Below are 26,778 nucleotides of genomic sequence, written 5' to 3' on the forward strand. Positions count from 1 at the left end.
AAATAGACTGTTGATTTTCTTTACTCGTTTCAGTTATTACCAGCAAAATAGTTGCATGTTTAATCATCTGGGAATTAACCCAGATTTATTTATTTATTTAGACAGAGATCTTGACCCCCCGAATGTTCAGCACAAAGTTACGCCGATGTCCACCATTCACATCTACCATGCCGGCATAGTGAATGGAGTGAAAGACTAAATTATTTGTCTGCAAAGATGAACTTATACAGAGTAATTTCCAGGAATGAAGCTGGATGTAAAGGTGAACGCAGTGCATGGTTACTTTAATTCTGTGTTGTTTTGGTACAGCTATCTTTTTTCATATGTTTTCTTTTTCTTTTGAGACATGCACTGAATTTAGGTGAATAGGGCTAATTGCATTTTCGTGCAAAGGTTCGGACAGACGTGAAGACGTTAAAGAGGTGTTCTGTTTACGTGACGGTGCAATAAAAAAAAAAAAGTCTGTCTCTAAAAATCAGTGAACAATGATGACACATAATAGCGATTGTCATTTTGAAGCCGTAATCATGCAAGTGTACTAGTACAAATTCTTTCCAATTTCCTTTCCTGCATGCAAATCACGCAGAGGTCCCGCTTTTGTCAGACAGTCCAACCCAGAAGTGAGCCTGCAGAGAGGGCTGCGCCCGTGGCAGCAGCTCATCCCAGCGAGCCCGACTTTGTTCACCTCGCCTCTGACATCGTTTTGCCATTTCCCTCTCCTTTCCTCTCCGCACTCCCCCTCCTTCCCGTAATGTTCCCAGATGTGTCAGCATCACTCAAGGGAACATCGCAGCCAAGACTAACGCACCTTGGCCCCCACCTACTGCACGCTGCCTCCTAGTCTTAAATGAACACAATCCCTGTCACACAAGCACATAGGAGATACTCGCACACCTCCCAGAGCAGACATGACTCAACATGCCCCTATAGCAACACATGCCCCCTTAGTAATTGAGGTCAAAGAAAAGAAACAACAGCCTGATTTTTGCCTTGTGTGCGGGGAAAGAGGTCTTTCCCTTGCTCCTCTTTTGCTCCATATCATCAGATGGAATTGCCCAGCAGCGTACTGGAGGCAACAGCTTAGCTAAGTTTAGCACGGTGAACTGAGACAAACTGCAGTGCAACCTTGCTAATGTGAACTTCTCAAGGAAAGGTGGTTCAGACGAGGAAAACGCAAGTACAAGTGGTGTATCAGTTTTTCTTTTTGGGGTGGAGGTGGGCTGTACTCGTCTTAAACCCATGTTTATAGCAGTCCTTTACTAATGTAATCACATTCTGAAACACAGTTGTTGCTGATATAAACTGACGGTAATATAACTCCAAGTGACATATGCAGTAATCGCTGTCACCACTTAGTCTTTCACTTCAAACCATTATGAGGTTTAAACGAAATGTTTTGTTTCCATGGTCACTCCCATAACATCTGCTCTTAATGAGGAGTATGTTTTAAGAGATACCATCCTCTTCTTAAGTGAAGGAGCAGAGAAGCCAACTTATCTCTTTTTTTTACTGCACTATGAGACATTAAAATCTAGTTGTGGTCAAGCAGCGACACTTTTTAACTGAAAGATGATAGGCTAGTCTCCTGATAAGATGTCAAAAAGTCACGAATAACTAATCTGTTTTTCAGTGTTCACGCACACGTTTTGTTTTTTATCGGCACAAATTTGCAAGTACTAGAGTTATATTTCGTCTTTAAGGTATATATTTTGTGCAGAAAAGCAGGGAGGCCTGACCATGGCAAGTGAAGAAACAAAGCTCCGAAAGTCACGGTAACCATTGCATTTCACCACAAACCATGAGCTTTATCTAAACTTTAGGCCTCACTCACACGGGACATAGGACACCAGGCGCTGACCCCTTTGCAACCTCCTGTTACTAGGGAAAAATGTTTATTCCCGGAGGGGTTGCTAAGTGGTTGCCGGAGGTTGTCGACTGTCACTTGGGTGAAATTGGTAACAAAGAAGTATACCGATCAGTATTCAAGTTCACAAACTGCCATGAGCCTGTGCTGAAAACGAAGCCAACACAGGTGACAAAGGGTCCTTCTTGAGGCCGACTCCATGCTATCTGGTAAGCTAGACTAAATTCCAATCAGTGGTCCGATCCTCTTGACCATGGACTTGGTCAAGAGGATCGTTTTAGGCTACCTTTCAATGCTGTTCTCTGCTAAATAATACGGCTCACAGGGTAGTTAATTGCGTAGTGGTTTATACATTCGCCTAATAAGCAAAAGATCCCTGGTTTGTTCCCAGGAGGAGACAGAAATCCCTTGGGGGGGTTTGCATCAGGAAAAGCATCCGGCGTAAAAATCTGCCAAATCAAATGTGTGGAGCTACCTGCTGTGGGGACCCCACTGTGAATAATGGAGCAGCTGAAAGTAACTGTTACTGTGTAGACAACTGTGCTAAAAACCTGCCTGCGCTCAGGCTTTTGTCGGTTAAATGCTAGCAGTTTATTTTTACTTTGTCTCAAAAATAACTGTGGTGACATCTTTGAAGCCTTCAAGTCAAAGGGTTAAAGTGTGAGTCCATCAACAAACGTGTTGGATGACAAACCAGACAGTTGTCATATCCAGTTATTATTATTCCATATTACTTTATTTAGCTCATACCTACCATGAAGAGAGTTCTGCTTTTAAATCATAAATGACTTTTACATTTTTAAATTTTACTTTTAAATTTAAAAGTGACTTTTTAATGTGTCTTTTGCCCCGTTTTCCCCCATGGGTGCCCCTCACTGAGCCTGGTTTTTGCCATAGGTTAAAAACTTCCTGTTAAAAGGGAGTTTTTCCTTCCCACTGTCGCCCAGTGCTTGTTCATAGGGGGTCATCTGATTGTAGGGTCTTTGCCTCACAATATTAAGCACCTTAAAGCAACTACCAACGTGATTTGGCGCTACATAAATAAAACTGGGTTGATTCTTCAAATCTGTGGTCTCAGCATACACACTCTGGTTTAAAGGACACTTGAATATCTCTTGCTATATCTATTGCTTAACTTTAGGCAGCACCATTCATCTGAACACCTGAGTGCACTTCATTCATTTCCATAGCAACCCACAGTATTGTAAAAGGCCCTTTCACATAAAATATAACACCAACCGATGACAGAACACCAGAAAATGTGTTTCTCATGTAATGAATAGGAACCCAGGCAATATCACTGTCTGAATGGATCCCTGGGGCTCTACTTATTATAACTGTATTAATAGTGCAATACTGAGAGCAAATGGAGCTGAACTCCAGCACTAACACAGTGGCCACCAGGTTAGCACAACTCCAGCTGTCACAACAAAACTGATATTAACTTTCTGCTTTTGGCTCAATCCCGATTTTTGAATCGGTTGATTGTGATCGTAATGAGGTTAAGATTTCATACGAGTTTATCCTGAACGGTGTGCACAGCAGTCTGAAGAACAACAGCGACCACCGCCGCTGCAACATATCTGCTGTTCACACGGCAGTTTGTGATTTGCTGTAGCTTGAGAAAGACAAATGTGTGTTTGAATTGGAAACAAGGAGAAAGAGAGTAAAGTATTTACATAAAACAGCATATTGGCTGTTGATGTAATTTCCCTTTTGAGCGTGTCATTAAGGCGGTATGAAAAATATGCCCTTATTTGGAATTTGTAGCAAGTCGGGGTGAACATTTTTCAATTTCCTGCCATTTGAAGACAAATCCAAGCAAACGGAGTCTCGCTCTCGTCGCCTTCTTTGCGTGAACTTGTTTGCATTCAGTTTTATCAAACGCACCCTCGTACAAGGACCCAAGTCTGAATTACATTGTGGTGATTTGTTTTCTGTGGCAGAGCGCGTTTGGAAATAAACCTAAGCCAATTCTCTTTCTCACACTTCTGCGAGTATTTTATTTATTTATTTTACACCGCAGTGTAATATCCGAGGGCAAAAAGCATGAATTAATACCAATTAAAGCTGGGTGCTCTAATGTTTACGCACATAATGAAGAACAAGAAATTATTTAAATGACAAAATTAAAATGTAATTTCATGCATATGCATCTGTTATGTTTGTAGGTGAACAGAGACTTTCTATTGTCCCATTATGTGTATCAGTGGAGTCGCTTTCATAATAAAAAAAGATCCTTTTTCTCACACATGCAGTACCTAAGCTAGTTGAGCTATAGGCAGCCATCTGAAATATTCAAGTATCTTTAAGATGCATAAGTACAAATAACATCCATCCATCCATCCATCTTCATCCGCTTATCCGAGGTCGGGTCGCGGGGGTAGCAGCCTAAGCAAAGAGGTCCAGACCTCCCTCTCCCCAGCCACCTCCTCCAGCTTGTCCGGGGGAATACCAAGGCGTTCCCAGGCCAGCCGAGAGATATAATCTCTCCAGCGTGTCCTGGGTCTGCCCCGGGGCCTCCTCCCGGTGGGACATGCCTGGAACACCTCGCCCAGGAGGCGCCCAGGGGGCATCCTTGCCAGATGCCCGAACCACCTCAGCTGGCTCCTTTCGATGTGGAGCAGCAGCTGCTCTACTCTAAGCCCCTCCCGGATGGCCGAACTTCTCACCCTATCTCTAAGGGAGAGGCCAGCCACCCTTCGGAGGAAGCTCATTTCCGCCGCTTGTATCCGCGATCTCGTTCTTTCGGTCACTACCCACAGCTCGTGGCCATAGGTGAGGGTAGGGACGTAGATCGACCGGTAAATTGAGAGCTTCGCTTTTACACTCAGCTCCCTCTTCACCACGACTGACCGGTGCAGCGTCCGCATTACTGCAGCCGCAGCCCCAATCCGTCTGTCGATCTCCAGCTCCCTTCTCCCATCACTCGCGAACAAGACCCCGAGATACTTGAACTCCTCCACTTGGGGCAGGAACTCATCCCCGACCCGGAGTGGGCACTCCACCCTTTTCCGGCTGAGAACCATGGCCTCAGATTTGGAGGTGCTGATCCTCATTCCCGCTGCGTTACACTCGGCTGCGAACCGCTCCAGTGCGAGCTGGAGGCCCTCACCCGATGAAGCCAACAGAACCACATCATCCGCAAAAATCAGAGATGAGATTCTGAGGCCACCAAAGCGAAAGCCCTCCGCCACTTGGCTGCGCCTAGAAATCCTGTCCATAAAAATTATGAACAGAACCAGTACAAATAACAGTGAGATGAAAAAGGGGGAGTGGGTGGGATGGCGGTGGGGGTTTTGCCCTATATACTGTGGTGCAATTCGATGTGCCGGATGATATCAGCAGATTAAAAAGCTGTCTGTATCTGCACTTAACTGCATCTGGCTGCTTTTGTTACCTCCCTTGTGATGTATTCATTTGTGTGCCGTGCACTTGTGTTTGGGTGCGCATGTGCCCATTTTAATACATTATCCAATGGGTGTTTCACCCTGGGGAATCGTGCTGGTGCGTACGCCTAAAGGATGTGACACTGCTCAAGGATGACAATTTTCAAACCAGGCCCCCCGCTTGCTTTGTTACACCTCCTCCCTGCTTGGCTAAAACACCACCGACAGTGTGTAGCGCTGATTCAGTGGCGTCAGTCCCTTCACAGTGCACCAGCTTGTCCTGCAGGATAGCGCGAGCCAAACACGGAGGACATTTTAGCACCCCTCCGCCCCCATCCCCCACCAAGACCGCACATCTCTAGTAGAAAGAAGGTCTCTTTTAGTTGGGTCACGGTGCCTTAAGGGCTGATTGTGCTAGCTCGAAGCAAAGCTAAATGGTTTGCACTGACATGATGCCAGTTGAGAAGTAAAAAGACACAGAAGGGAAGAGAATGGAAAGTGTGGATTTGTGAAGAAGAAAAAAGTAACAAGGAAAAAGTGAGATAAAAGGTGTTGGAGTCAAAAAATCTACTGCTGGAAATGAATGCCAAAAACAAAAAAGAGAAGGGAAAAAAAGTGATTCTTTAACCACCCACGAAGAAGAAGTAATCTCATTCCACATGTATGCAATCAAGGCATTGCTGCTGCAATTAGCCTGGGTGGCTACGCTACATCTGAGACACGCGGCTATGATGATTTCCTTTGATCGTCTTTTCTTCTGCATTTCAAATGACAGGTATCAGACGTGGGGTTATTGTGCGGAGATAATGACTTCTGAATATGTATGAAGTAACGTGTATGCGGTTCTCACGCATCGAGTCATCCGGCTACAACTCTTAACATGCGGCACACTGAGAGCTGACAACAAGTGTAAGGCGCATGAAATAGCAGGGAACGTGAGATTTGGGGCAAAACGCGCCATACATGGCTTCGCACGAGCAGGTGTGGAGCTGCGATGTGTGCTACAATATCACACCAAGAAAGGATGGCACCTCAAATAACAACTAATTTACTCTGTAAACCTGTTACTGGGAAACAAAGGCTTCAGTGGTTATTTTTAGGCTGAACTCCTGCAAACAATTTCAGGTTTCTCACACATATCTTAGAAAGGTCATGAAAATTTTCACAATTTAATGCTTAATGGAAAAAGTTTTGCAAAAATATTAAGAACTACTTCACTGCTTGCTGGATTAACATGCAGGCGAGACTATGCGCCTTTGTGAAATACAATAGTTAAATGCAAAAAAGAAAAGGCCTGTTTTGGCAGAGTATTGTGCTGGATATGCATGAATAAAAGATATAAGATAAAAGATACGTTGATTGGACACGTACTAACTTGTTGGTTAAGTCCTGTGAAAGTACATGATTTGTGGTTCTGGCTCTGAATTACGTGAGGTGGTAAATAAAAATAAAGATAATAAAATATTATTGATGGGCTCGACATACAGGCCGATATTAGCTACTTGCCAATAAATCGGTATCGGCATTTCTAAAGGCGATGCATGAAAAATTTAAATAAAGAGACAGGAGAAACACCCTTCAACTATGCTATGAGGGTTGATTTTGCACGTCTTGTCCAGCAGAGGGCGCCCTGCAACATCTCTGGGGCCAATACCAGCTTATATTTTGGATTGTTAACTCCTAAACTAAATAAAAGAAGAACAAAAAGCTAATATTATTCCTTTATGCTTGTATTTGCTTGCACTGCAGCTACAGAGCTTGTGCAATAAACATGATAAATAATAGTCTACAGATATTGTCTTCTGGTATCCTCTGGTATCCTAAAGATACATCGTTCCTCATCCATGTAGCTCATCCATGATAAGAGTAATGCATCAGATGGGAGGCTAGGCTAGGATTTAAATCCCGACCGCTCAGTTGAAGGGTGGTCCCCGCCATCCCCACCGTGACCTCGATACAGAATGCACCCCATTGTATGCGCAGATCTAACGTGCAACTGGGAAACATCTGCAGCGGGCCTATAAAAATGGCATGCGATGCGATGCCGTCGCCTGCTGCGGAGTGACATCGCTCACTCTGCCTCTCCGGTTTCAAGCCTTTCCTCAGTCCATATCACAGCAGAGAAAGGAGTGTATTATCGCAGTGAAAAAGGATCTACTTCCACCCCCCACCCTCCTCTTACAGCCTCTGTCTGTGTGTGTGTGCTTGCATGGCCTAATATGTGTGCGGAGAGTGGGAGGCAAGAGGGAGTACACCACTGGGGAATGTGCACCTGCAATTTTTCTCATTTGACACAGTTGGTCTTTTGTAGGGTCTCAGGGATAAGGAAATGTCTGTGAAAGTTATGACTCCTGCCCTCTGCCTCCCCCCCTTCCAACTCCTTAAAAAAAGAGACATCTTCACTATGGTATTCTCCATCTCAGAGAGGGTAACACATTCGGCAGACTGACCGAACCGAAAAAAAAGCTGTACGTGCCGCACTTAACACTGAAGAGCTATCAGATGTATAAACAAAGCTTGCAACAAGCTGTGGACCCATAAGGAAGGAGATAAAACAGACACAGTGTGAGTGGGGGGGGCAAAAAACAAAGTGTAAAAGATGTTTGGAAGATAAACGCTCTGATTTATTTTCATTTACAATGTGTTTAACATATTCATTTCTGCATTTTGCTTGAGCAGTTTGCTGACAAGCCGTTGCAGATTGTGCAATTATATAATATAATCAAGCCAAAAATAGGGAGCAGGAGAAATATCTGAAGAGAAATAAAAAAAATTAAAAAAAAGCTAATGCTTGGATATGGCTTCCAAATTAAAAAAAAGATTACAACACCAGATTTCACATACAATAAATCTAAATCCAGAAGCAGCGTGTGAAGCGACGCGAGGTAAATAACACGCTTTCGTGTTTTGGCGAGAGGTTTTGGAAAATGTGCGTTGCCTGCAGTGTGTGGATGAGCACAATTACATTTGCAGCTGGTCAAGTTGGTCCTTGGACGTTTTCTCCTGTTTTTTTCTTGACGTTAGTCTCTACGCTCGGTGTTCACTGCAGCTCGGTGTTTTCAATTATCCTGGCTTTTGCACGCTCTGATGCAGACTCTCTCCTGCATATGTGAAAGAGAACCGCTACCACACCATCATTAAAAGATGCTAAAAGCTGGATAAGAACAAGTAGAAGCCAGATGACCAAACAGGTTTTCATCGCAGTTCATAGGCCTTCCTCTTGGTCTGGCCTTGTAACCTTCTGTATACAGATTATTACATAAAGAAGGGCTATTGAGAGCATTTTGGCTGTGCTCACGTCCAGGGTGTTTTAATAACCACTAGTATATTAAGCTTTCAGACTCTCTGATTGCTTGTGGGGGTTGTCTTTTTTCCTATGACTTGTTGCTGTACTCCCAGATCTCAGCATTTAATTCGTCCGGAGCTGTGCTATCATAACTGATAAATCTACTGAAAATATGACCCAGTTTGTAATAAACTGGAATTATACTTTGAGCACAGAGTCAAGGGCTATCTCGGGGAGTCTGTTCGGTCAGGATATCAGTGATCCATGGCCTAAACAGACGACTCCTCCCGTGGGTAACAGCTGTGGTGTGAGACTCAGGGCAAGCTGTGACCCCTTGAGCCTTGGATACTGTACATCTGCAGAGGATGCAGCGGGAGGGGAGCACTATGGAAGATTTGTGTCCTTCTGTGTGGGAGGGTTTGAAAGAAAGATAATAAAGAGGGAGAGGGAGTGTGTGTGTGCGCGCTGCTCATGCAGTACATAAAACGCATAAACTACACTGTATTTTCCACCCAGTGCAAAGCACTGGAACTGTAAACTACTTGACCCTGGCATCCTTCCAAACAAGGAGGCCACGCTGAGGAGCTACCATTACCGTACTCTCGGGCTATCCATTCCCCTCTCTCCTTCCTTTTATTTTAATGAGAGCACAATTAATAAGGAAATGGACCAGCTTCCCAAAGGAGGCTGGTTCCTCTACAATGGAAGCCTTCTTTTGTCAATGGCTGTATTGAATTCCTCTACAAGGCCACTGGGCTATACTGAAGGCCATCTCTAGTATCGTCCCCACCCCCACGCGACTAACTCTATCGCTTCTTACCCCTCTTTGTTCTTCTCGAGCTCTCATGGGCTAATCTGTGCCACGGTATCATTTGATCCCCCTATACTTTTGCTATAAATGCACACTTTACAATACTCAATATTGATTCACTGTGCATGGTTGGTTTATTCAATGATAGAGCTGAGGGAAGAGAGAGCAGGGTCCCATGCTACCTTGACTATAATTGGCCTGCTGCATCTGTGGTGAACTTTAGTTTGAGGCAAAATGGCATTGGATCTTTGTTTGTGAATGAATACATTAAAATTCACCCTGTTAGCTCAAGTGCCGCATAAGGGAAGGAAAGGAGATCAAAAGGAGCAGTGGCTGATTAATCCTTTGCCACTTTTGTTTTTCAATTATTCCCTTTGTTGGTCAAATAAAGGAGGTATTGCTTCACACGTCCTCCGAGTCCCACAAAAGAAGGCACCTGTATTTTCCTCTGCATTTGTCTCATGCTCTCAATTGCTCCTACAAGGCTGAACAACAGCAATAATGCCACATGCAGCAAAAGATGTACTGATAATGTGCAAATTAACATTCCCTCATTGTACTGTACTGTACATAATAAGGCTACTGTAATATGCTCTTCATTTGCAAGGCTGTTTTTTTGTTTTGGCAACAGGGAGCCGTTATGATAATTTCTTTATCAACAGAAAGTTAAAATGTCTCTCGGTTGGGCCAACAGAAAAAAACACATGTTCCACTGATATGAGACCTCAGCATCGCCCACCAGTGCCAAAACACCACAACTTGGTCAGTGCTGCCCTTAATGTGAAAGACACTGGTAGCAAGTTGGCAGTTTAGCTATTAGCTAGACTCAGTAGACCGTCTCGGTCTAACTAGACAGTGATAGCTAGTCTTGCTAACAGCTAGGTTGATTACAATGATTAGTTTTAGCATCAACTTTTTTATTTTAAGAATGTAAAAATATCAAATCCCAGCTGTGCTGAATAGAATAGTAATTTCATCTAGACAACCTAGCTAATAGCTAGAATGTCTAGCTAGGCTGTTTAGCTAGGCCGTTTAGCTAGACTGTAATAGCTAAGCATTTCTAGCTATTAACTAAACAGCTGCAGTTGTTGTGAGGTAAGTTTTAGGATTGAATTAAAAATGTTCTCTTTAAAGCCCAAATAGGATGCAAATTGATTACAATGATTACTTTTGCTATCATTTATTTAATTTTACAAGGGTAAAAATATCAAATCTCAATTGTGTTGAACAGAATGCTGATCTCATTTTGAACCGTGTATTTAGAGAGATAAATAGGAACTAATAAACAGACAGATATTAAGATGGAAATATCCCAGTTCCCAACCACATAAACACAGACATCTATGCAAATATCAACTCACACTATTAGCAACATGTGCTTGGGAATGACAGATTGTAATCTGAGTAATTAGCAAAATGCGTACAGTATGCCTCAAGGCATGTTTAAATCATGCACTGCTGCAGCAGCAATTCATTATGTGGGTGGTTGGGACACAGTTTCACCACCATCATCATACCCTCATCCGTGATTGTGAAAGCCTTATGGTGGAAACAGTGCTTGGAGGAGGAGGGGAGCAATCCTTCCAAGCTGAAAGATTAGCATATACAGCACTGCAGTGTCTTAATATCGCTACATGTAATCACATGCACAGTCTGTCACTGCACCTAATGTGCCATCAGAATACAAATCCCGTATCTCACATACATGCACAGCACATGCACAGTTATTCCACAGACGATGGGAATAAACATGGATTTCACAAAATAAGAAAAAGGTCATTAATTTCACAAATTGAGTAAAGCATGGGTCAGTGCATTGTCTCTCTGCTTGGTTTCTTTTTTGCCCTTCCTGCTCCTCACATTCCGCCCACACCCTAAATTACTCCCTGACCCCTGCTGTTATGCAGTGTGGGAAACCCTGTGGTATTCTACGCCCACCATTTCTGCTGTGCGAGCTGGGCTGCGGGGTTACTTAGCAAATCTCCCTCCAGCCTTCCGGACACTACAAAACACATACACATTATGCAGTCTAATGTAAACTAACATCCACTGCCACTTGACCTTGCTGTCAATATCTGTCCTCATTAAACACCATTCGGCCAGCTCCAAGTCCACTTTAAATGGCATCATTCAGCGCTTAGCAAATTATGCTTGTGCAAGTGGGTTGAGTGAATTGAGATTCTAATTCATGTATTTGGAAGATATACACAGGTCCCGGTGCAGACACCTATAAAACATGGAGAGGTATTTAACCCCACCCTGCCATTCTTAATGTTACTGTCATTCATTCCTCTTGGGTTGCACGTTCTGACAGCAATTTGGCAATGTCAAGCCGTCACTACAGATGCCGCGGGCAGCAAGGGCCATTTTTTTATTCCCCATATCAAGCAGGTATTGATTTTTCACTCATTACAGAAGGACATAAAAAGAGAAGGGAATGTTTGATGCCAAACGCCACACAAAATATATTACGCGGACGTGGAAAATTCAACCGAAACCAAAGATGACGAGTCTTTCAGCGCTGCATATTTAAATCTAATTGAAAAACTTGTATTCAAACGATGCAACACGTCCTAACAACTGAAACTAAAAGTGAAAACTTGAAATAAGCTGTCATTCAAGTGGCAGCAGTGCAACCCATCCTTAGGGTGGGTGTAAAATTTGATTTGTCCAAATATGCATGTTGTTTGTTTTAGTAAGTCTTGTGGGGTTTATTGTAAAACTATAATAGGGATGCAAATTAAAAAGAGAAATAAACCTGTTAATGCATTCAACCAGAGGCATTTTAAAGTATATCATGAAAACCATTTTCAAAGCAATCCAACTTTTATTATAATATCAATTTAAAAAAAACCCTCTCACACGTTTCTTTATTATTTGATTAACATCCGTGGCTTTGAAATGAAGTCAAGACTTCCCTCAAGTGCTAGAAATAAGCAGCCATACTCGCCTCGCCCAGAGTCAATGAGGCATACCGTTTTGCACAACAAGGACTGCGCCCTAACAAAAAATACAGCTGGAACTAAAAGTTTTTACTGTGACTCAGGGGGATGGAAGCTTGATTAATGCTAAAATATCTCAACAAATTTTCATGAAATCTTGCAATGACATTCAAGGTCCTCAAAGAAGGCTGATTTCTGTGGGTGTGAGTGTAGTAGCTTTTCGTTATTTATGTATTTATTAATTTTACAATTTAGAATTAAGGATGCTAAACTAAGAAAAATTAACAAGCGTTGTGGTTGTCACAGTGCTAGAATTTCAAACTAAATACTAATATGCAGGAAATAGTGCATACTTGCTACTCCTTTGATACCACAGGGGGGGAAAAAACACAATTAAGAGTAATTTTTTAAAGATAAAGATTAGAACAATAGTGTTTGTGAATGCATTCAGCTACAGCTCGGTTTATTTGCTGCACTTCTGTTGACTTGATGCCAAAAAACAAGTGGCGTCACTTTTTCAGAATTTCAATATCCAGCCCGTTTTCACTCACGAGGGGTAATATACCGACGATTTGTCACGTCCCGAGGCGTTCCTGAGGCACGCGAAGGGTGACCATCCGCGTTCTTATGCTACGCACAGGGTTATGGATGAAATCCATTAGAGTGATGCTCCCGTGGTAATACACGTTCCAGCCATGTATCACAGCCCTAACCCTAACCTTAACCACCACTTTAATGACGTTAGATTCTGTTTTCCAATTTAAGTCAAATAAACGTACATGTGTAAATTCATTCCAAACGGTTCTCACGTTTCCTAACTTTTCCGATCTCGTAATATAGGGACGTGTTGGGTGCCCGGAAGCGTAATATACAGACGATTTGTCACCTAGCGTAAAATGTTACGCTTTGGGAGTGAAAATGTGTACCTTAAATATCAGTTCTGGTGACATCCCTAGTCAGTGTCCCTATGTCTGGCTGCACGTCAAATAGATACAAATAATATGGGTGGATTGCACCCATGCAAAAAAATATGCAATACAGGGCTCTAGAGTGCGACCAATTTGGTCGCAAACGCGACCAAATTTTTCAGTGGTGCGACTAAAAATAAATATTTGGTCGCACAGGTGCGACCAACTGTTCCGGTAACAAAAAAAAATCTCTGTAACTCTCCATGTGGTCAACAACAGACACACATTATGCCCCTATCGTGGACTAAACCAATCAGAGATAGTCAGGGGCGGGACCTCTCTGATTGGCCGTGGTCCAGTTGAAAGTGCAGGTGGAAGAGAGAGGTGAGTAGCTTGAATAAAGCGATATCAATTCATTAACGGATTCCACACAAAGACCTAAACACGGAGCGGACCCAACACATCAGAATCAGCTTCGTCTTTCTCGGCTTTCTCACCCGACGGCCTGAACACGGACACGCTGTCGGAGCTTAGCGATTCTTCGGGTCCGCGCTGTGTTTACGTCTTTTTGCGCTGATTCTGAGCTGCAGGTTTTGCCTCTCTCCAACCAAAATTCACCGAGCCTGCAGCAAAAGAAGCAGCAAACTGCGCTTCACATTTGATCAATGTCGTCATGAATTCCCTCTGACTTTTGCTGTTTTGCTTCCACCACGATAAAAATCACACTTCCTGCACAGCTCTCTCTCTCTCTGTACTTCAGGAACAGTTTCCCGTCTCAAATCTGTTTTCTGCATTATTCATTCGCTTATTACCCACCAGTCTACCGTTGTTTACAGCGCTTTTTATTTTTTCACTTAAATGACCTCGGACAAGAAAGCCTAATTTCTGCTGTTCAATACTGAAGAAATTTAAATTTCTTAAAATTATGCAAAATTGCAGAATATTTTTAAGGTTATCTGCTATAAAAAGCCAGACCAGGAAAATCTCCTTCATGTTTTCCTGTGTTTTATTCTCAGTTACTTTCACACAAAGGCATCTGCTGTGATTTTCACAATTCTGATGAAGTCTCATGTGTATCAGTACTGATAAATGATCAGAATTATAATATTTCTGACTGTCTGAGGCTAAATTGAATCAAATCAGGACTTTGAGAACCGGAATTGAATGGATTATAGAAATCAGTGATGATACTCAGCCCTAGTGAGCAGCCTAGGCCTGAGAGAAGTGGATGTACTGTAGCTGTGGGTAATAAGAAAAGATGAAAAGAACTATTGATAACTTTTTTGTTAAGTTAAGGCCTGATCTGTCTGAAATTCATAGCCAGTGCTCTGACACGGTGCCATCAATATTTGAATGCTGAAAAAGCACAGTGTATCCAGAAAACACATTATATGCTGCAGTAAATGCACTGCCCAAGTGTCCCCTCTCCCCACGGCCTTTCAGCAGCAGACAGCAGCAAACAGGTCGTCAGAGGAGGCCAAGATGATGATTAAGTTTTTAACATTTTCTACAATATTGACAAAGCACTTTAAGCACAAGTTTGTTAGTTAATAATTTAGAAATTAATATTGTCTGTATGGACTTCCCCCCCCAAAGAAAGTGCACATGTAAAACTGCGGTGTTAAGCGATGCGGTTGAAAAATTTGAGTGCGCCTAACTTTTGTGCCGGTACGCCTAAATTTTTAAAGTTAGGCGTACCGGTGCGCCCATGTCAAAAAGTTAGTCTAGAGCCCTGCAATAGAGTTAGACAAAATAAATTGATATCGGATACGCTATGCAAAATGGATGGTAGATAATAGGAATGGGCATGGCACTCAAAAGGACTGAATACTGGCTTGACCTGAAAGTTTAAATAATGAATAGACATGTTTGTTTTGTGATTGCTTATTACATGTGAGGCCGATACCTGCCTCATACCACAAAAACCATTCAGTGAAGACTGCTGTACAAAAGCTACAGTCGTCGAACTCTCGATTTACTCTTACCAAAGCAACACAATGCCTGTCTAAATAAAGTCCTGTTGTTTGGTTTTTTTCTTCATCTAACGTCGCCTTCTAATGCATATATAATTTATCCCTGCCCCAAAGTGCTGTATATGCATGTACATTATGCTGGTGCAAATGAATGCTTGACATCCACCCACTCTGAAGCCCACTTATTTGCAATGCTTGAAGAGGCATCTCGCAGTCACAACACAACAGCACATGCCTCAGTAGGCTCTACAAAGAACTTTCTGCCGCTTTGAAATATGAGCTCAAATAAATCATTTGTTTAATTAATTAAGCAAATTAGGCAAATCCAGGGATGCCTTGGCGGATGGAGTCAGTGCCCTGGCAGTAGAAGATTAATTAAGTGGATCGGGTACGGGAACAGCGAGCCTGACGTCAGAGTTTAATGCTCTTGTTTGGTTAGACACAGCTAACCTTAGCATATTAATGATGATACGGGAATGTGAGAAAGAGAGGGTTGTTCGTAAGGCTTTGTTTAAGGCCTGCAAGAGAATGCAGGCATGCGAGACGGACGTTATGTATGTTCATCTGCAGAACTGCCAATTACCCAACATTGTTCTGCAAGATACAAAAACCTACCCTACCAGTGCAACACCTAACAAACGCTGAACAGATGTGGCAGGCACACATCTGTCTTGCTGCCTCATCCATTCCTCATTACCTACCAACCCCTCCTCACCCAGCAGGATGATATCTGGTTCCACGCTTGATGCCTGCGCTTGTATCTGACCGTACAACCAAGAGTCAGACTTCATGTTCTTCGTCTCCTAAATTTGTTTCTTGAGCCGTCATCCATTATAACACGCCGATGTCTGCGATTGCACGGGGCAGTATTAAGCGGAATGAATCTAAAAGTCATCCAGGAGGATTTTACATGCAGAGAAACGCATGATTAATGCGCCGCTCTGGCATGGCTCGAGTGTTCGGGACATTGCTTTTTCCTTTTGTTAGTTGATCTTACCGAAACAACGCCAAGGTTGCGTTCTGCCTATTTTTCAAGCCCCCGTGACAGCATCAGGGATGGAACTTTTTATTAATCTGGCACGGACTTTGTAGCTCCACTCGCGCACAAACCAGAAGATGATAGGGAAGCACACACACTCGCATACAAGCAAACAAAGAGCCACCCACGTACAAACAGCCACGCATCTTTAACGCTCCTTAAGCTGCGTTCTCTCCTTGACTTTCTTTTCTTTTTTAATCTCGCTGCTGTGACGGTTGTCCAGAGATATTACTCATTCTGCTCAACAGCAAAAAAAGAAGAAAAAAAAGACAAGGAAGGCCACTGTTGGGCTTCTATTCCAGCCTCTTAGGCTAAAGTGGCGAATGCATCAGCGTGCATGTGTACTGTGATTATTAAAAGTGCGACTTTGCATGTGTGTCAGTGGGAATGGTGCTAGTTTCTTTTGCTTGACGCTAGTCAGCGTGTGCGCGCACGAGGTTGCGTGTGCCTGACTTTCAGACAAAAGGGAATATAGATGCCAAAGTAGGCCAGCATCCCCCAGAGTACACATTTCCAACACTCTCAGGGTGAAACATGCACAATGACATTGTGGTGAATATTCCCTCTCAAGCTTCCCCCAGCTGCAAAACAGTTCACTGGCAACATCTGGCCACGTCTGCTCATAGCATCAGGACGAGGCTGAGTATTAAATGATTGCTCTTGATGAACATGTCAAATTATTTACTGGGTGTCAGCCACTAAATCTGCTACGAAATGCACCAGTGCGGCTGGTTTTTTGCCTTACGGAGTCGGTGGTTTACGAGTTCGATGTCACCTATTGCTCACCGATGAAGGAGAGGTTGATCACAGAGAGAGCAGGATGATTGATTTAAAGGACTGTGAAGGTGTTTTCGCATGGTTCGGCCCGTTTACGAGAAATCACGCGAGCCCCGCAGCTGACCGTTTTTTCAAATGATCGCAAACAGATTTTAAGACTGATGAATTCGCTTTTCTCCCATCTTATTCACACCATACTGACGTAAAATAAATGCAGCCGAGAGGAAAAAAGAAAAAGAAAGGAAAATGCAGTCGTGTTATGCTTGGGGGGGAAAAATGTGAAGTATACTGGATTTATGGCGGCGCTAAAACACGCAAAAGACAGACCTTACTTCCTTTCCATAAACTGAACGTCACAGGGCGTCTACAGCTGACACGTTTCAGCCACATTTCTCGGATGTCTGCCTTATTTCAACCACTTCACCTCCACCCCCGGGGGCGCTTTCTAATGGGCCCCCGGGGGCAACTGTGTAATCCTACAGTTGTTTGTCCAACCGGCAGACGATCGTTATGCATCTTTCTGATGACGACACGTGAGAACGCTCTCATTCCAAAGACGGGAGATTCCTCCAGTAAAGCTGCAGCTTTAAGAGAATTAATTGCAGGTGAAAAGCAGCCGATTTTGATGCAGGCAGAATTTAACACAGATAGCCCAAGAGGTGCTTCTGCGCAGCTTGACTGACATATCTATTTTAAGCAGCACTTTACAGTCAATGCTAATCAAATGAAAGGTCAAAGGGACTAACAACAGTGACCACACAGAGTGTCTGCTCTAAATATGGCTGCTTGTATATGGATATATGAGTGCCTTTGTGCTGCTCGTAACAGTATTAGTTAAGCATTAGTGTGTGTGCTTTGACATTTATGCTGAGGCTTGATCGCACATCAGTTTACTGGGTTTTATTTTACTACTGTCATTTATTTTAACAAAATCTACTTTGATACAATAGAGAATAAGTTGTGTTATAAGGAGGAAATGGCTCCTCTTGTCTATGTATATCATTTTTTTATGCTGTCAAACAGCCCTCGCTAATAAATATTTGAGGCTGTTCTTGAAAACTGCAAGATTCAGACATAAAAGCAGAGACGATAGAGCATTTTCAATGGCAGCTCCTAATCTTTGGAGCAACCCACCTTTTTAAAACACTGTTATAAAAAGCTGCTCGCTTGCCTTTAGTTCTAATTGAGCAAGGCACCCTGGTTTTTATTATCCAAATGCACTCTTATTTTTCAGAAGGTTATATTTTTTAAGTAACGGACATAAAGGCTTAGGGTAAACTTTAAAATTCATAAGGTTTTACATTCAGAAGCACAGCATATGTCCACTTGTCCCATACTCATGTCTGGATGTGTTAGCTACCTGCCCGCATTCAGGGGAAACTCACAAATCCGTTATTTCTATCAGTACGTGTTTTGATCGTTACTCATCTGTGATCAGCTGTGGAGTTAAAGCACTTTTGATATTTTTTATTTTTGAATTCTCAAATTAACCTAAATGACAATGAACCCTCTTTTTTGGAGTGGGCGTTAAAACTTAATGCTTATGATCACGTGAGTGGCCTCGGTCCCAGTGGCCACTCGCATTGTTGCAAAAATGCAAGAGAAAAATGCTCCCTGTCCCACGCCTCCCTCTTTTAACAAGCCCACGTTTCAGTAGCTATCAACTACTATCACCAATTATTTAAACCAAGTGCCACTACACATTTGCGAGGTCCCATTGTGCCGACAAGTTTGTATTTCAACCCGAAAACAGGACCTAGAACGCTAGGCTAACAGTGCTCCACTGGGAAAAGGAAGCCTAGCTCGCCATCATTAGCACTCCTTCCCACCAGACTTTCAATAGTGGCAATCATCAACAGCTCTTACCCACACAGCACCGAGTTCATCCTGCATTCCTCAAAGGAGGGAGTCGAGACAGCTTTATAAATAGTCCTTTCTTTTGCAAAAATGAATTTTCATTTTCAGTTCGACTACCTGGTAATGCCTAAACCTTTACTCAATGGATCTCTCTAAAGACGGATGTAGCCTGCAACGTATTGTTGGCCTCCTGACCTTCTTCTGAGCATTAAGGAAAACCGAAGAAGTGTGCTTTTTACCTGCCCTCCCCCCACACACACAATCCCATCCCATCCACAGATATCACAGCACAAAAACAATTCAATTAGCCTCAAATCTCCCATTAATGGTTCTCGCCATATTAAATTAACATTTTTATGGGCCATTGCCCCACTCCCCGTCACTCCCTACATCTAAACCCAAGCCGCATCCACACCCCGAGCTACCAGACCACCACCACTGACTACTTTTAATCTGAATTTAAATGACTTCATTTACTTTGCCTCTGAAACAATCCACAGAAGGCCAAGGGGAAACGCTGCGATTTCCGTTTACAGAGACGTGGTAAAAGCAAGACCTTGCAAATTAATCTTAAGATCTTAATTCATGAAGTGATAAAAGATCTCCTTTTTTTCTTCTTTTCCTCCCTAATTCTTGCAACTTTCAACAATCCTAAACGTACGCCACAAAGCCAGCGCGGCGTTAGTGATTCTTTGAAAGTAATTTCAGTTCATTTTTCTATTGCCAGGAGAGCAAGAGATGGAGCCAAGAGTAAGAGGGACAGATCTAAAAATAGATCGAAAAATCACAGAAAAAAAAACAAAAAAACAGACAGACAGAAAAATCAAAAGAAGAAAAGTGTAGGGAAAAAAGTTTCTGCGAGTTTTGGGAGTAAAAATAACTGCTAATTAGTGAGAGGAGCTGCATAGACGGCGAAAACAAGACAGACATAAAGTCAGAGGCTTTTACTGCAGTTGGCTGACAGAATCTGGCACTTAAGTAGTGAACACATGAAATTCTGATACAGCTTCAAATCATGCCAATCAGGAAACGCAAGAGGCATGTTTTGTGCCTGCATCTGCACATCCACACAGACACAAACACTTGCTTTAATGAGCCAAACTCACCCAGTGCGGCTGGTGCGAAGAGGCTGGCGAGGACTAGCAGGCGTGCGGTCAACATGGCCTCCTCCTCCTCCTCCTCTTACCGCCCGCTGCTGAAGGTCCCAGATAAGTTCAGTACTCAGTGTTTTGCTGGCAAATGCCCCAGCTGGGTGCTTCCTTTATGGCACCGATCCCTCCACTGCGCCACACTTCCCACAGGACCGCAGCAAGCCTTGTTGCTCGGATTCCAGATGCCCTCCAAAGTCTGTCAGAAACAAAACAACAACAAAAAAACAACATGCCTATGAGCTGAACAGAAGACAGGAAGTAAATGAGGTTTGGGATCTCAAAAAACTTCTTGGTGAACAATCGGACTGTTGTCTTTTCCAGTAAGAAGCGCGGCAGATGGATGCCCGTGGCTTTATAAATCCTTATGCACAGCCCTTATGGCACTGTGGGTTTCAAGTCGCCATCGAGTGACACAGTGCAAGTTGCTCAGTCTGCAGTCATATGAACTCATACCAGGCGTGATCAACCAGACGCTAAGAGAGCGCAAACCACAAAAGGTATTTTTGGATATTCTGTTGTTGTTTGCTCGCCGAAGTGTTAACTCCTTACACCTTACCAACAAATCACTCCCACAGAGAGGCGAACACTGAGCGATGAAGCACACCCTGCTGTATTTGGAGAATTGGTTATGCATATGTGCTCCAGACCTCATGTATTCTCTCAAGGATTGATGGCAATTGACATAAGAAACGCACTAGTGTTTTCACTTTCCTGCGGGTAAGAACCATAACTTAGCAGTTTGAGATTTTGCACCGATGGACATTTTTCTGCTGTGCTGCTGCTGGGCTTCTTTCCAAAATTCTAGTCGGCAAAACAGTTCACAAAGCAGAGCTGCCCTCAACCACCTCTAACACCGTGAGAGGGCCCCCTGAGTGAACTCCTGACGGAGGAAGTCATTGCTAAGCTATTGCTACTTAGCATAAAATGAGCTGCAAACATCAAATATGTTTTGCATGGCGATTCCTGAAAACTGTGCCACTATTCAAAATGAAGATATGTAACATAACAGTGAGATGTGAATGAATAATAGGGTGCACGGTTAAAGAAGGATCAACAATATAATCTGATGCGATTCATAATATCCATAAAACAAATACCATGATATTAAAGTTAAATCAGCTTTAATGATTATCCCCCCTCATCTACAAAACCCTTCTATTATCCACCATCAGCCATGATCTGCTGCAGAAATGTAATCTCTGTAAAACGACACAAGTCAAAGAGTGCACATAATCCTGGCATCCATTACACAATCGCCACTGCTGCACATTAGGCTGTCAGTACTACATTCAATATTATGGGGGAGCTAATTCCTTTGCGGGAGGGACGAAAATCTGGTTGCGAAAGGTCAAGCGCTGCGTCAAAGGACACGGCACTTGGGAAGTTGACTGACATAAGAATCTCAAGTTACACGAGTAAAACACGTTTATCAGATTTTCCATATCAGCTCCCACGCTGTGCAAGCAGTGGCGACTTAACCCATCTCAGAATCTAGCCCTTAATCCTAATTCAAAAAGCCACGATTAGGCTAATCAGATTTTTTTGAACAGATATTAATGGACTTTACAGAAGCCTATCATTGGTCTCTGCATAGGAAGGCCATTTGGGCAATATTAGAGGTTAAAAGTGCTCATTAGCAAAGTCTTGGCAGGCCTCCATGAGTGAACTCAACCGGAGTTTGGAGACCATCTACCGAACCACCCTCTGGTGTACTGTTCGCTCCGTCCCGTGCATGCAGAAATGACTGTGGGACTCTAAAGAAGTTAAAATAGCAGTGTGAAAGAGCGTGCTTGATCAAAGCCACGTCCTTATGAGTAAACAGTGCTTTTATTAAAACACTTTGACAGCTGCCAGAGAGCTAAATTAAATACGACATCAAATCGGATGCTGAGACTGCCTTGACAAAATAAAAAATACATTATTCCAGGAATAATCACTCTGTCCAAGCGGCAAATTGGAGTTTTATAGCAAAGGATAAGGTTTGGGAAAATGCAGACTAAAAATATTAAAATAAAATTTTATATATATATATATATATATATATATATGACAAAGTTCAAAGCTAGGGTTGCTGGCATGTGCTTGTTTCCCCCCTATATCTCAGGAGAGCTTTTTTTCAGTGGGATGGAGACAATTAGAATTTGTGTGTGCTAGTGAGAGCGTACACGGCACATCTCACAGCACAGCCTATTAACCAGCAACTACTTGCACAGGTGTTACTTAAGAAATTATCACATAAAATGAAGAACACTATCACAGTTGTTAATTTTCTCTACCAAAAAAAAAAAAAGAGTAGAAGAAGAAAAAAAAAGTGTGGGCTTAGGTACTGAAACTGGCATCGCGCGCCAAAAGAACACATCATAAAATACATATTTATGAGAAAGGCTTGGACCCTGTTCAACGTTAGAGAAAGCGGGGAGAAAAAAGGCCGAACGCTAGTCCAGCATTGCCAGCTCGTCTTGTATTCCAGAAGGAGCCTTATGATACATTATGGTGCTGACGTTTCAAGGGTACTTGTTTTGAGGGGGATTTAGGATAACTCCCTTAGATAAGCTGGCCAACATTTAGCAGACCTAGCAACAACTGTAGCGTCTGTTCTCAGCCACATCAAGGAGACTTCTTCATTACGGCCCTCGCAACTTTTTTCCTTGTCGGTGTCGTTTTGGTTTTTTCTGTAACTGTGGTGCGTGCCAACGGAGCCAAGATGAAACCTGACAGTTTTAATTAACTGAAGAGTTTACCTGACAAAGCCGGGTGATAGGAAAAGTAAGGAATGTGGTTGTTGGGGCGAGAGGGTGGGCGTTGCGTGACTGCATTAAAAAAGAATGGCAAAGAAAAAAGTAGGAAGCAATGACGGACATAAATCTGTTAAGACAATATAAGTCAGATCCACAGCTGGTGATGGGATCAAAACACCAAATAAATAAATTTAAAAAGTGTACGTTCATTAATCATGTGTGGAAGCGTTGTTTTAAACGTGCTGAACACTCATCTCCTTTGGTGTGACATTGCAGTGTTAAAAGCTACAGAAGAAGATGTTTGGCTTTGCTGATTTACTACTAAACACCACACGCAATCTTGACATTGATAATGCTCCCGTGCTCCTCCAACCGGGTGAGACTCAAATGTGTTATGCTGCAATTAGTCATGCTGTGTTGACTGCTTTGTCAATGACACCTGATATGAAAAAAAAAATCATCTTGGAAAGCCGGATAGGAAAACCTGAATAAATTCCACACACGCATGCTAAAAGGAAATCGTAACACACCGATACCTCGGGATTTGCTGCCGTACCCGTTACCATTACGGTGTAATTCCTCTCCTGCAAAATTGTTGGAGGCCGTTTCATATATTTTACAGAAGCTCTCCTTCTTCCTCTGTTTTTACTCCAATGCTTCGGCGCATTAGAGATAACCAGAAGTCAAATACAGTATGCCAGTTGTTTTACATGCTTTTTCCATGTACTTTACATATTTAAATACACAACTACTAGTTTACATCTGAGTCATTGTCCCCGCACTGTGTTTGCTGCACCACTTCACTCTGCTTTGGGTCAAGAAGACAAATCCACTCTGAAATATATTTCAGAATAAGAAATCAGACGTATACGGTACATTTCACTCATTGAGTGTTTGCATTTTAATTTCGAATACAACGCAGGAATGCTAATGCTTGTTGAGCATTGTTGCTAAAGGTGGAGCACAAGGATAAGAAGTTACTAAAAATGTAAATAGTAATGTTATTTTATTAATTTTATGGAAATATCATTTAAAAAATCAAATTTATTATAACCTGATGTAAATATAAGTTTTTTCCTAAACCAGCGGAATAAAAATCTGATATGAACAATGAGTCAAAATAAAAAAATCCTTGAACTGTACCTACATGGAAGCAGAACTTAAAACTATAAACACATAATTAAATGACCCACATGTCTATTCTCAGAGATAAAGAAAGAGAAGTCCTCCTACTACAGTGCCTGATATGTATTGCTATGTGTAATCATTGTTTTCATTACTGCTCAGGCTTAGTTTTGATGTAAGATATGATTTCTTGCCTTTTAAAATGCCACAAAATAAAAAGAGCTCTCCATTATAATCTCTTAAAGTCCAAGATGTCCAGTCCAGAACCCAAAGATCTTTAATATAACGAAAAACTTAAGCAAACACGAACAATTCAAATCATCTGGACCATGTTATGAAAAATGTTCCCCGGGCAAATAACATCTTTTTAGTGACTCCTCACTTTGACTTGTGGCCGGCGTTGACTGTAGATTTTCATTTTAAACCTTATAAATGTTGGATTTCATCACACACAGCGCTCTCGTTTCACCAATACAGACGGTGAGATAGCCATCGGGCTGATTCGCATCACTGCCCCGGTGGGCACTTCTCCGTCACTTCACGACCTGAGGAAACCGAAAATGATTTCTATTAATCCGGAGACCTTCTATTCAGCGTCGCCGTAACAATGCGAAACTTGATCCTCGCTGTTATCTGATGGGGACATACGAAGTGCGATATAACTAGTCACGCATGCTTGAAGCCCTGCCACGTAACGCTATGTAATGAAGTAGGATCAGGTTAAGTAGCATGTCTCAGATTTTCAACTGCTTCATGTCCAGATGCTTATCACACCGGCAGGGAGGGCTTGGTAATTTTTATGAGACAGACAGTGTGTTCATGCAAATGAAGCGTCTCATATAAAATGAATATTAATCAAGCCCACTGTCTGCATACAGTATGATTGATGAGCACTCACTCGGAAATCTTAGGAGATGAGCTGAGATGATTAAAACCGAGATGATGCTTTCCGTCTACGGTTAAAGATTATTTTTTCCACTCGGTTGAGCTTCCAAACCTTGCTGATGGCTTAAAATTGAGCGGTCAATTTTATAATGCTAAACTCAGCTGAAATGTCATAATTGCGCTTTGCTAATGCGAGCTGAAAGGTGTGAAAAACCAAAGGTAAATGGAGAGTGGTCTTTTAAAGGCACTGCGTGCATCCTTGGAGCCTGGCAACGTGAGCAGCAAGGCATTCACTCATACAATTGCTTTTCCACAAGGGACCCCAACACAGCTAGCCACTGACAGGCAGATAATAGCGCTAACTTTAGCCTGTACAGTGTCTGAATGCTCCTATATGATAGGCTTGTTGAGTGTGACTGATGGCCTGGGTTAAATAATGGGGCCCTACCTCCGCTCCTCCTCGCACACAAAGGCACTGTAACCCCTCCTGACACATAGGACACTTCCCAACTGGAAGACAATGGCAACACAATCCATTAGAGGAAATTACTTGTGTGCACAATAAAAAAAAAACCTGGGTGCAAAAACAAATAAAACAAATTGCCATTACAAATATTTAACAGTACACCGGGTTGCTATAGGAATGAGCTGAACTCCCACAAGGGAGAGAAATAAAAACACACATGCAGTGAATAAATGCAGATGGATGCCTCGTTTAAAGGCAGGGCAAATCTGCCTTGAGACAGTTCTCCATTATAATGCAAAGCTCAGGCACTATCCATTTTCCACGTCTTCCTTCTTTCAATCCTCCCTCTCTTCTTCTCTCAGCATATCTTGCCTAATGCAGCACAAATGGATCCCAGACAAAGAAAAAGAAAGAGAGAGAGGAAGAGGTGGGTAATAGGAAGGACAGGAAAGAGAGACGGATGGACTATTGAGAATTGGGGAGGAATGTACAGTAAAAAGGACTAGAGGATAAGAGGATGGGAGGACAGAAAGGGAGAGGTAGAGGGGGGGATAATGAATGATGGATTGAAAAAGGAATAAAACCCATTAAAAGCGAGAGGAAGACGTAAGGTTGGGGGGATCACGTGAACTGATGTTTGACTAGATTCAATGTACAGCCTTCACGTCAGCTGTTGTTGCCATACTGGCTCAGGTGGACAGGTTACCATGACAACCTCACCTGTTGGCCATTAATCACCTTGCAGGAGCAATTGGCATGCTGTGCCCACAAACAAGGCAAGTCATTATGTGGCCAGGATTGATTTTGGATTCGAGCTAAAACGGGCCTCATATTACGTGGCTACGGGAGACTGAAGCAGACACCACTCAAAGCAAAGATACTCACATTTGTATGAGCACAACGGGGCTTATAGGTATAAAACACAGTGACCTCAACGTTGAATGCCAGGCAACCTCAGGGAAAGTATGGATTTCCTCTAAGCAGCAGCATCGATATATTGCCATTATGTTATGCTGACAGCTGTTTTCAGAGATACGGATGGATAGCATTGGCAGGGTTGGATATAATTCTGAGGTAAAAACCATTTCTTCAGCTTCTGGCTTTCGACATCGGTGGTTATCACGACTGAATACCACAGTACACGTTTGGCAATGTAGCCACAACAAAAGCATTACGATTTCAGGTTTTGAGTGAAATATCTCACCCATACTTCCCCATCACCATCTGTTTCATGGTAGCATGCCAGCATCCTAAACTATAGATGGCTAAAATTGTGTAGGAGGGTTGTTACAATAGTGGAATTTCAACCGGATACAGATACAATTTTTGATACCAATAATTGTAATAGATCACATTAAGAAAAATTTTAAGTAAGAATATTTAAATAAAGTTAATCAACGATACTAGTCCATGCATATGTTCAGCAACTGCCTGTTTATTTACTGTGCTGCTGGTGGCTTGGCACATTATTTATGTCGCTGATAAAAGAGTTTATTAAATAGAGTTTGTAACACAAGCTGCAATTGTTTCTGTCTTGTTGCTGCTAGACTTTTCTCAGCTTTAGTCT

General features: G+C 42.5%; 1 protein-coding gene across 9 annotated transcripts in view; it reads right to left on the reverse strand.

Moving 5' to 3' along the window:
- Positions 1-26,778, reverse strand: part of LOC146715020 (adhesion G protein-coupled receptor L3) — a 270,499-nt gene that overhangs the window by 177,734 nt on the left and 65,987 nt on the right. For all 9 annotated transcript variants that reach the window (XM_085451382.1, XM_085451387.1, XM_085451384.1 and 6 more), the window contains exon 3: positions 19,953-20,193. In XM_085451382.1, the coding sequence (XP_085307508.1) occupies positions 19,953-20,007 (55 nt within the window). In that variant the 5' untranslated portion in view covers positions 20,008-20,193. The remainder of the gene's footprint in view (positions 1-19,952; positions 20,194-26,778) is intronic.

Source organism: Copadichromis virginalis, linkage group LG3 (genome assembly GCF_057382275.1).
Source record: "Copadichromis virginalis isolate Kocher_CV1m ecotype Utaka linkage group LG3, C_Virginalis_male_GT1.1, whole genome shotgun sequence".
NCBI classification, from domain to species: Eukaryota; Metazoa; Chordata; class Actinopteri; order Cichliformes; family Cichlidae; genus Copadichromis; species Copadichromis virginalis.